At 41.8% G+C, this 12,544-nt stretch overlaps 1 protein-coding gene across 9 annotated transcripts in view; it reads right to left on the bottom strand.

Annotated features, from left to right (window-relative positions):
• The window catches only part of LOC111218395 (dachshund homolog 1-like), a 109,675-nt gene that overhangs the window by 27,305 nt on the left and 69,826 nt on the right, over nucleotides 1–12,544 (bottom strand). For all 9 annotated transcript variants that reach the window (XM_022740678.1, XM_022740680.1, XM_022740683.1 and 6 more), the window contains one exon: nucleotides 8,197–8,349. In XM_022740678.1, coding sequence (XP_022596399.1) covers nucleotides 8,197–8,349 — 153 coding nt within the window. The remainder of the gene's footprint in view (nucleotides 1–8,196; nucleotides 8,350–12,544) is intronic.

Here is a 12,544-nt window from a genome sequence, read left to right as displayed (position 1 = left end):
TGGGGGTGGCCAGTACAGCCAGGCCTTCAGGACACATTAACAAACAGCATTCGCTTCTGTAATTTGGGTCAGAACCAGGCTCACTTTACATTTGTCACACATCACTCTTGATAAATACACAACATCGGTGTGAGAGCACCAACATCCGATCACTGACAATAAGCCGTGGCACGGAGAGTGCTGTGAGCAGAAGAGGAGAGCAGAAGGAGAGGAGAGATATTACTAGCAGCTGTTACTACTGCGGGTGCAATATATTCAAGCCCAATCAATAAAGCTCCTACAGACAGTGACACCCAAGCAGACAGAGGAATCATTTTCATCTGATACTTAGCAAAGGCTCCCCTTTTAAAAAGATTGCTTTCAGTCAATGACAACCAGTTGTCATTTGACTAAGGCTCCTGAAATGAAATATATTGACGAGCGTTATCAATCACGGCCCACTCTGTCGTCATATCACTTTGTTGGAAGAAAGGGTGGTGGTGGTGCGGAGGGGGATCAGTTTGCATGTGGTCATCAGATCATCCGTTTTAATTACAAAATTAGCATCACTACCTCCTGCGCTCTCACTTCCTCCATTACACATTACAATCACCTCGTGAGAGAAAATCAGTAATGTAGTGTATAGTTTATAGTTGCAGTGCTAATGAGTTCAAGGTGAACTGTGTGATGTATCTGACTCTAATGTGAATTTTATATCACAACAGTCCAGGAAAATGTAGTTAGTTTGGATTTAATTACATCTATGTACGCAGATTAAATAAAGAAAAAAACACTTTGTTGAGGTTATTTCAATTATTTTGTTGGTGTGAATATTTTCTTAGGGATTCTAAACACAATTTATCCTGAAATGCCTTCCTCTGTTTGTTCACACTGTGAAGGACATGCTGAGATTGTGAAATTCCTTAACATTGTTTGAACTTGCTTGCTCTCTCCCTCTTTATCTTGGTCCCAGAGGAGCGGCTGTGTGATGGCGAAGATGTCTGGGCTCAGTATGGCTGATAGCTCTATTTGGATGAAGGTTCCCATATCATAATTGAGAAGAAACACCTCCCGTTTCAGGCAACCGACAGAGTGTTTTTGTGGAACAGAACCAACTACTTCTATCACCACAAAATGCTCTTTGATTCTCCCCCTGATTGCTGCACAGTCGAGCAGTGGAACATTTTTGCAGAATAATCACAGTAAAAGAGATTGTCATTTTCTTGTCGTCATCTCTGTATTGTCATTACTGTTATTGTGTACACAGTAATATTATTACTCTATGCTAATGTGTCCTCTTAGACAGTAATCATAGTGAAATGAGAGCACATGATATCCAGGCTTTAATGCTGCACCATCGTAGATGTGTATGTGAAAACTGCTCCGCAATCTATGCAATTACACGCTGTGTATATTTCACATTACTCCAACCTGCGAAAGCTCATCATCACTGAAAGGTTGAATGTCATTTATTACACGTATCACATTTACACCAAGTGACATTGTCTTTTCAAATTGTGTTGTCTCTTCACTTTCAAAGGTCAGCCCCTTCCCTGGCTAAATTCAACCTGACAGAGAATAGTGAGGAGGGGACAGCCGAACGCATGCATCACCCCCACATCAAAGCGCTCCAAATTAATCTATCCAATTAATGAAGAATGAGGCCTAATGTTGATGAGGGATGACAACTCGACTGGTCAGTTGTTTTTTATAGCTCTGCTCCTGCTATTGTGAACTAACCACAAGAGACAATCAAACAAATATTTCCGTGACATGAGGTTTGTGTAGCGTGTTGCCTCTCCTCGCGTCTCCTCCTCTCTATAACGCTGCAACTCCGCTGCCACTCAAAGATGATAGAACTTGATATGGATCATTACAGAAATAATGTTTAATCAATTCCCCGAGTTATTGTAATCTATTTCTGCAGTTGTCTGCGTTCGTGTATTTTGTAGCTACATCAGTGTGCCTCACAATTTCCCAATCATGCATATTCAAGTATTACGCTGATGCTTAACAGCCGACGCAACTGGAATTAGAACGAGGACATTAGACTTCATTAAAAAGAGAAATCATTATCAGGTTTATCTTTTGAAATGTCTATTAAAATGTGTGTGTCGTTCTTCACTTATCTGTCACCTGGCTCCCATGAGCCTGGCAGACTAATAGAGAGATGGTGAGGGCTAAAGCCCAAGAGAGAGACAGAGACCCATCAAGCTCTTCACTCAGGCTGGAAGGCTGTCTGTCTGTTCTGCTACTCTCTGTCTAGCTCAGTGTGTCTGACTCAGTTACCGCCACTACTCCCCCCCTTTATCCCAAACACTGGCAGCTTAAATGGACCCTATTTTGTCCAGTTCAGCCTCGATAGCACACGAAAGAAAATCAAAACAAACCACATTGTAATGGCATAAATCAGATGAAACAATAGTGCGTTACAATGACAGAGGTGTTGGTATGTTCGTGAAATGAATTCTATTCAGCCTATGGCTACAATCTAGTCTCTCTCAAGAGCTTCGACTGACAAAGGCTCCCACAAGAGAGCTAGAGAGGAAGATGGATGAAGTTGCCCCTAGACACTCATATCAGGTCAGTATGTGCTTTATCCCCTAATGGTTAAGGTTAGGATTGAGTAGGGGGTGATACTAGATCTGAGCCTGAGGGCCAATGTTCTGTCTAGAGGAGCAGGAAGTAGCCACCATCCTCCATCATGGCCCACATTTAGCTGCGCTGGGCCACCAGCACTAGTGCAGCTAGCAGGTTGGAGAGAGCGCAGCTAGCTAGTTGGATGTGTCCTTCCACCCAGAGAGCTTTATTATTAGAAAGGACATAAACAGACTAATTAAATCGCCGCAGTGGAGCTGGGCTGACAGCTGGCGCAGAGAGTGTGACCAAACAGATCCCTATCAAAGTGCAGAAGCAGTGTCTCTATATGTGTCCTGCCTTTGTGTGCATGACTGTCTGTGTTTGCTGACATGCATGCCTCTAGGTTCTGTTAGTATACATATGTGTTGGGCTGTTAATTTTACCCATTTTAGACGTGCGTTTATTCTATAATTGATGACTATCATTTTTTCCACTGTAATTTCATTCATACACACTGTCATCTTAATGTCTTATTTATCGGTCTAGCGCAAAGAACATTTACTCACTGATATGATCCAAAATGGTACAAATGCTATCCAGCAGAGCAGTAAACACTCCAGTAATTAGTGCATGGTCTCCAGGCTGACTCCACTCAGCTCTGCAGCATGGCCAAGCACGGACCCCATATAGAGAGGAGCCTAGTTATGCATTGATCTCAGAAAATTAAGGCTAACTGTCCCAGATTGCGGCGTCTTGATGTACCTTCTGGATGAGCAATGTACTATACATGTATTGTTTGTAGAGTAAACAAGATGATTTGGGCTTGCTGTGCTTTAAAATGAATACATCTTGAATAATTAATGACGCCCCTTAAAGCGTTGTTATCTGTGTGGCCGCCAACGCAAAACCACTGATGATGAGAAAATATGGTTTTAACAACTCAATAATGGTGAGTGCAACAGGACCAGCCTAATCAATGAGGCTGCAACGTTTGCAAACAAGGACTTGAATTATAACGCCAATAATTGATCTCTTCCATTTTTTTCCTCCCTCCTTTGTGTGATGTCATTGTTTATTGATTGTTTCCTGTCAGTGAGGGATGATGGGAAGTTTCAGTTTGTTTTTGCTATGACTTTTGCCCCCCTCTCCCCTTCCCCTCCACCTTTCTCTCTCTTCCCCCCCACCCCCCCACCCCCCTTCCTCCATTTGAAATTTGCAAGCTGTAGCACCAGCTTAACCAAAAAGGATTAAGTCCCATACCCAACTGAGAACACAGATAATGCTCAGTAATTGGTAAAAAATGAAGATGAATGGGACAGCTAGATAAGGACCAATTAGCTGCTGGGAGTGTACAGCTGTGGTCTCCTCACAGAGCGCTCTCAGGGGCCAAGGCCCCCTCATTCTCTCTCACGCGAGCATGCACACACACACACTCACGTACGCACACTCACACACATGCAAACATGCAAGCGTGAGGGTGGGGCTCGCAGAAATTAGCCTGATGACCCTGGGAAGAGAGAGAATGATGCTTCCTCATCATCTCACCCAGAACCTCTTCCTCTCAACTCTCAGTCAGGCAACACTCCAGGTACCTGTCACCACCCGTCCAGCCTCAGCCTAGCATGTGGCTCCCCCACTCCCTGTTGGGCGCAGGCAGCCTGGACTGAAGCCACAGATGCGAGACAAAGGGCTTTCAGGTTTTTGAAGTAATGCTGCAGAATGTAACTGTTTACACAGCTCAGTTATTAGGATATAGTTAAAACGTACAGCTAACGTCTGATAGTTAGTGTTAGTGTGCGTCTTCTTTTTCCTGTGGCGCTGTCTGTCGGCGAGTTGTTCGGTTGGCATGTCGTGGCATCATCTGGCCGATGACAATGGAATTCCCATATCTAATTACAAACAAGATTTCAGCTCCATTAGAGTTGTGTGGTGAGGAGTCAGATGAGTGGCAGGGCAGCACCCAGTGGCCAAAGAGAGACAGAGGGTGAAACACAGGGAAGTAAGTGAGACAGAGAAGAAAGGAGACAGAGAAAAGAGGACAGGGGTGAACGCTGCCTTATCCTTTCTTCCCACTGTTTTTCTAACGGTTTTTTCTAAGAAACACTTTATTTTCCTTCTGCAGCTGAAAAAAAAGCAATTCCTTCTCTTGAAATTGGCAGGTGTTTGTTAGTGGGCAGCTGACAATATTTTCTCTCCCAGTAATGAAGGTTGTGGCTGGGGTCAGTGCACTGGGAGGGAATGGCGGGCTGTTTATCCCCCTCAAGGCCCCGCGCCACACGTGTTTTGCTTGGTTTGTGATCTGTAATTGTGGCATTTCCTGAGAGGCGCAGGAACAATCCACATTGTGCTTTGAGAGGGCCCTGTCTACCCAACTAAAGAGTGTAAGAAAAAAAAAAAAAAAAAAATCAAAGAAAGACGCCCCCACACACCACTCATTCGGTCTCTATACATTTTTATGTCATTATATGTCCATCTTTTCATCTGTCTCTCTCTCCATGTACTCCTACAAAAAATACCTGTTTCCCTTCTCTCCCCTCACTCAGGATGTTTGGTTATTTTGGCTGAGAGTTGAACTGGCTGTTTTTTCCCTTATAATTAATAACATTGATGCAAACAGGAAGGTCTAATTGTGATGAATATTTAATGCGAGGCAGAAACATTAGCCTGTTCAGTTTACATCAACACAAAGACAGCGACGGGCAATCCAACTCTACAAACAGAACAGAGTGTCCTTCACTGGCTGTCTCTGCGGTGCTTTGCTTTAAGCACTTCACAATACAAGATATGCTTCTGACAAACACTGAGATGAGGCACCTGTATTTTAACCTGAGGAGGGTTTTTATTTTTTATTTTCAATGGGTTTATGTAGTAGCTCTCTCTGATTAAATGGATCTACGTCCTTAGTGGTATTATGAGAGGCACGCTCATTATCATATCAATTCCTATCATGGTTGGTAACATCATTTGTGTAAGTAAACACATCCGCTTGTGTGAGTCTTAGTTTAAGCTGGATGATTATAAAAACTCCAGTCCATTTCCTGAGAGCAGCTGTGGTCTAAAAAACAGCATGAAGTCATACCCTCAGTCAGTGCTATGAGCCACAGCCAGTCCAGTCCCAACAAAGCTACAGCCAAATACAGTTCTCCTCCTGCCCACTCCACGCTATATCAGTCAAGTGATTTATAAGTTTAGATTGCTATTGGATAATAGGCTTGAAAGCTGGACATATTAGGCATTCGGAGTCCGAAATAGTTTGTGAAAACAGGCCAGAGTGAGACACTTTTGGAATGTTAAATAACCTTGTAATCATGCTTTCTTTTAAGTCAGTCTTCATATTTTTGCAAAATTACAAAATGCTTCCATTAAAAATAAACATGTGAGTGTAAGCCTGGGGCTAGATGAAGAAGACAGCACACTGCTAGCTGTGTTTCATGGCCCTGCAGTGCAGAGCGGGCCATATTTCTCCAGCGTATTATCAGGATGACTCCTGGTGGCCACCCTGTCACAGGAGAGTGCTTGATATAAACAAGAGATTGCTGCGACACCCAGTAATCAATATTAGGATGGTTTCAGTACCAAACATCATTTGTCTCTGCAACCATTCCTTTGACCAAACGAAGCATTAATTCAAATCATAAATCTGAGCTGATTTAAATCCGAGGAGAGTGAGGGAGAGAGAGAGGCCCCTGTCTGACTGCCTGCCCCTAATGATTTATTTTCTACATTTCTGCGAGCGAGAGATTTGTCCATACTCACTGACAGGTCACCTTCAAACGCCAGTGGCAGACTGTTCATCACCATGCAGACGAGCATCTCATCGCTGCGAGTAAATATTAAAGGAAAAGAATCCAATTGATTGTGGATGGGGCCGAGAGGCGTCACTGCCATATATTTCACTCAGAGAGCTAATGCTGTGGCCCATGCACCCACACCTAGAGCTGCTACCCCTTGCCAGAATTATGATTCTACCGGGAGCCTGTGTGGCTGGCTGTGGGCTCAAGGTTACAATTTAAATTGTAAAAAGATAAAACAGTTTCTTATTAGCTCCATTGCCATAGCCTTGCAGTTGGTACTCACATTTATCTTTATTTCCGTGACCTCGTATGCTCGTATTCTCTTTTTTACACACTCCATTCTCTCAGAGTGATGACCTCACACTTTATGCATTTTGCATTGTTAAATCTGCTTAGAAACACATCCTGTTTTCATCCCGCACGCCATAAGCTCCATGGTGTCAAGTATTACTGTTGAAATGTATTCAGGAGTCGAGCCATTTATTACTGTAAATGAATCAAAACCTCCATTTAGCAACCAAAGCTACAGGGATTACATTTGGTCTATAATTTGGAATGGGCTCATGAATCCGCACTAACATACATTATCTTTCTCTTTAATACACTAAGTGGTTCTGTGTGATATTACGAAAATCCTTCTGCATTTTAGGGCTAATAATTAATTGAAATGGCACATAGTGAAAAAAACCAGTGCTCTCACAGCAATTCAATTAGACCTTGTTAAAAGCTGATAGCTTTGGGAAACAGTTCACAGTTTCACTTAGCTATTAAGAACGTTTTTTTTTTCCTTCTAAAACAAAAGTGTAACACTTCAAGAGAAAACAAAACTTACCTTACCAGAGTTAATATTCACACTGCATATAAAGTGAACAAAAACAATATTTCACTATTTTTTAAACAAAAAAGCATTTAGGACGAGCTATATGTACAGGATCAGTTGTTACCTCTGGTAAATAGGTTTTAGTCTTTGGTCATGTAGGCGAAAGCTACACACATTCACTCTCAGCAAACCTGCAAAATGTGATGTTATTCTACCTTTAGGGAGTGCTACAGAAACTTGAAACTTACAAAAAATGTTACGGCCATTACTCAGTGGCCCTAAGTCTGACTCACTGGAAATTCAGTCTTCCTAAAACTTCTTAATTTTCATCTAAAATCTGCATTATTTGTCAGTCATTATTTGTATTTTGATGCAGATGTGGGTCAACATGCAAATTCAAAGTTCGTCATTTAATATCTGTGCAAGCCCACAAAAAAAAAAAAAAAAAATGATACTTTCATTTTGTTATAATTGGTTGTGTTTCTTGTAGGCACGGTCTATTGGACGTAAACTGCCACAACTCTTCAACGCATGGACTGCAGCTGAAATCAAATTTAGTCGATGAGTGCACGCGCTCACTGCTAGCTACAACTTGATGGTATTCTGCCCGTAGGTGGTGCAAATGAAACTTGATCAATTTTAATGTTCGTAACTCACGAGATTCAAGTCACGAGATTCACTTGAAATGAATTCTTCTGCAAAATAATTTTAAATAAAGGTTTGGGATGTTTTTGAAAAATCATGACTGTCATGAGCAAATCTGCATTTGTCTGTATTCAGTATTATATGCATTCTGGTGCAGATGCAGAGTGAGATGCAAATTATACTGTCAATGTTTAAACATTTCTCTGTCCATCTATTATTAAAAGATAAGATGATTGTGTGGTGATGGAAGAGGTGTGAGTCTTAATGTGTGTTTGTCTCTTTGTCTCTACAGGCACAAACAATAGTTTGCAGCAAGCATTTATGAGAGTATGGGTGTGTTTGTGACAGTGTGTGTGTGTGCGTGAAGGGCATCCTCACCGACGCTGGAGCTGAGGTCTCCATTCTCTCCGTCGGCCCCATGGTGGTTGGCGTTGCCGTGGTAGCTGCTCATCGCCTCCAGCTTGATCTTCTTGACCTTCATGGCCTCTGCGATGGCTGCGTTGGCAGCTGCTGCCGCCGCTGCTGTCAGGCCTGGAGAGAGGAGGCAGAGGAGACAGAGCGCTTACAGACCGCTACATGTCTGCTGGGGCTGAGCCACTGCACCTGCAAAACCTTTCACAAACCTGCCCTGACGGAAAAAAAAAAACAATGAAAGAGGAATTTTGAAATAATAAAACAATGAATAATTTTATACACTATGCGGAATAAGCATCTATGAGATCACGGCTTGGTTTTTCATCTTCTGACAGGGGATATCTTCACAGCAGGTTATCATGCTGATGGGATGGATCCCTGTGTGTGTGGCAGCATATGATTTTTATGAATGTTTCACCAACTCTGGCATTCCTCGCCACTATATTGATGTATTTCTACCTTGATGGGAATAGATGCAGTCCAGATAACAGTACATGATGCAAGCATTTTGTGTGTACAACTTATAATGCACAACATATGCGTATATATATAAGGGAGGCATGGTGATACAGGGTGACACGGGAGGGTTCAGGGAGAGAAAAAGTGAAACAGGAAGTGAGACAGGTTCAACATGTACAGAGCGAGAACTGTGTCTTAAAAGACCTCTTAGCGAGGGTGTTTCTAATGTATTCATCATATCCGAATCACACAGAATAATGCCTAACATTGGTATTCAAATTCTTCACAGCTATATACTGTAGTGCTTCATAATAAGAGGGCTCTTCTGAGAGTCAAGGCCAGTCATCACACAGAATGGAAAACTATAAACAATGTACCACGGGTTCAAGTATTTTATTCTTTGATACTTGAAAATGGCTTTGAGTTTATTCAGTACTTAAGAGGGCCGTGTATGAAAATTAACTAAGGAATATGATCCATAAAAAAAAAAAAAAAACGAAGCAATGTATGAAATTCATCATCCCCATACATTCTCAAAAACGTTTAAAGGACTTTTGAGGTGGGAAAAAAATGAGGTGGCAACAAGAGCTCTAAACTCTTATCAAGCGAAAGAAAGGCATAAAAAATAAAAATACATTTAAAAAAAAAATCACAAAAAAATGAAGACAGATTGTAACATATTTCATTGTGTTTGTTTGAAAGGCATTTTTAAGTTTTTAACTGCCCATAAAATCCTGTCTGAGAGTCAGTAACCTACACAAATGTTTGTACAGTTTTATACAATGCAACCATTATAATACATTCTTTAATATGCATATCACTTTCTCATTTTCCATCAATTTCTGACATGTCAAATATTTTTGAGAATTTGAATGGATTCTTCTCAGGCTCAACGCTGCTGTCTTCTTGAGCAGACTAAATGACTATTGACATCACATTTTAAATAATCATTCCCATTTCCACAGCCACCTCTGAATATATACTGCAATAGCATTATTTTACATGCTCGTCCGCCTCGATCAAAACTGACTTTATATGATTGATATAGTAAGTCTGAGATTATAGACATACATATGCTTAGCACACTGCAGAGACCATAAAGCACTGGTTTGTCATTGTGGTACTTCCAGGGTTCTGGTGTATTGAACGTGACTGAAATCTTTATTCATGAGGCTGGTCTCAAACAGCAGGGACAGATAGTGGTAAAGCTCCTCTAGGCCTGGTGTGTCTCAGGAGAGTCCCACGACTCTTCTTGCCAACCCTAGCAACAAAAATCAAAGCTGCATGGCGAGAAAAAGATATGTACCTATTAGCGGAATCACTCATATCCACAATACGGTATATCACCTGCCCTTTCACAGAGGCTGCTTATACTTGATATGCAGGTTTGCCTTACGTTTGATGCAGAACAAGGCAACGTCTGCGTTTATCATCGCTAAGCTGTCACGTCTTCATGATGGGACTCAAGAGCAGCTATTAGCCATGCAGTTGAGGGGAGACACAAGTACAAGGAGAGGTAGAAATCAAACATGTGGCTTTAATAGATACATGCAAGCATGCACGCACACAGAGGCACAGGCGCGCACTGACAAACACGCACACAAGAACATACCAGCCTGGGCACCCTCTCTCCTCTCATCCCCAGCTGATAGGCAGATGGCGAGAGTCACTCTGAGCCACTGACATGGAGGTGCATATAATTTAAAGCCTTGTTTGCATCTTAAAATACATCAGTACCATATTGACGTACAGTATACATCATGTCAACGAGGGCCCTCTCGTTTGCAATGGGCCCTGGCTGCTGTTCCATATGCATAGGCAGAGCAGGGGGAAAAAAAAAAAAAAAGCCATTGCCTCATAAGAAGGTGATACTTTTCCACATAATGAATGTGGCCTCTGCCCAGTCTGAAGGTCAGCCTTCATTTGTGTATAATGGGCAAGAGTCAACTGTTTTCCAAATGAGACGTATGCAGAACAGACTGCCGAGTAAATATTGAAATCACCTCTGGGCTGTTTGTGTGATAAATTCCCCCCACAAATCAGGTGCCGCTCAAAGGAGTGCCGCAGTGGTGCTCTCTGATGCTCTCTAACTTTGGCTGTGAGAACACTGTTGTTTATTGCACTGCGGCCTGTGTGTCCTCAACATTTCTTTTTTTTCTTTTGTGAACTGGACTGAGCTGTAAAAAAAAAAAAAAAAAAAAAAAAATTAAACAAAAGAAAAAAGTAAATTAATCCTCGCAGAAGAAAGCAATAGATTTTAATCAAATGTTGAGGTAAGAAGTGGATTTGTATTACAGTGAAATGATCACTTTTCCATTTTTCATTTATCATTCTGCTGCAACCTCCACCCTTGTGTTTGACTAAGTGACAAACTACATAAATCGAAATCTTTGTTCTGATAATTGTTTCATTTCAACAGATCAATTGTCATATCCACATAACAAACACCTCAATACAGTGGATGTTATGAGGTAGCCTGGGAGATGCTGGCGCCCAGCAACAAGTCTATTAAGCCACTAGAAGTCTAAACGTCAACAAGACCAATCCCACTCAGCGCTAATCTGCATTCATTACTATGCAAACAAAACAATCCAGCCTCATATATTCTTTCAAAGTCACCTTTAGATTCAGACACTTTCTCTCATATAGACACACGGTCAGAATCCTCCTGAGCACAAAACAAACAGCGCATCACGGCCGCATGTAGAGAGCCACACCAGTCGGTGAACAGAAAAAGGGAACATTTCAACAAATAGAGAATAGCATGGCACTGTCACATGGGGAGCACAAAACAGCAAATAACAGAGACAAGGTCTGATGGTAGCCCTTGGAGCAGCTGTCATATTAAATAATAATGAAGGATCTATTAATATGCAAAGGAAGCAGCAGCCGACTGGCTTAACGCTGTCATGCCTCTGCATATTGTCAGGATCTTCATCATTAATTAACATGCTAGCTGCCCCATACCTGCGCCAGTGTCAGAACATTCTTACAACAAACACCCCAATGCCTGTGCCCTCCGCAACTAACTCGTATAATTAAATTAAAATCAGATTAACTTCACATCAGTACACAAAAGACTGACTTTTATGACTTTCTCTAGCGGTGATAAAAAAAAGAAAAGCAAGAAAAATAACCAGAGCTTATCTGTTGTGTTTCTGTTCTGTTCTCTGTTTGGGACTGCACCATGGGCAACGAATGAAAACACACTTTATTTATCAGGCAAGCAGGATAAGTAGAGAAGAGACACTCCATGTCAATGAGCATGGCCGCCTAATTTAATGCATGGACTGGTGGCAGCACAGCAATGACAAACTGGGGTTGGGAACAACGCGACTCTTAGGTACGCTGCACCACTTGAACTGTGCTATCCACATCATGACAAATTTAGTATCAATTACAGAGCGCGCTAACCTTATGACAAGCAGCGAACTGATAGAGGAGGGGTAAAGGCACAAAGAACTGACACTAAATTACCTGGTGCATACTGGATCTATTTTAAAGCAGCTTGAAGTGGCACCAGATTAGATGATCCACTCTAGAAGCTGACATGCTAATTGTACATCAAAAGAACATAAATATTACAATATGTCTCCACCTACTATACTTGTAGGAAGAACCGGCTCTCAGAGGCACCGGTATCTTACACACAGTCTTGTACAGTAAGGCAGAGGCGTCTAGCATTAGAAAATATTGTTTTTATCGGTAAAGTACAGGATGCACCCCGGTAAGATGTAGGTGACATTCATTTCTCTAATGGTAAATGCAGTACTCTTGCGTTATTCAAAAGGTTGAAGCCATATCCAGGACATAAATGAATTATATTGAAGCTGCTGCTTAAGTAGTGGCCAGA

The sequence above is a fragment of the Seriola dumerili genome, unplaced genomic scaffold (assembly GCF_002260705.1).
Source record: "Seriola dumerili isolate Sdu_G_001 unplaced genomic scaffold, Sdu_1.0 BDQW01000052.1, whole genome shotgun sequence".
Classification (NCBI taxonomy): Eukaryota; Metazoa; Chordata; class Actinopteri; order Carangiformes; family Carangidae; genus Seriola; species Seriola dumerili.
The sequence above is the reverse complement of the archived record's forward strand: the minus strand, read 5'-3'. Positions and strand labels throughout refer to the sequence as shown.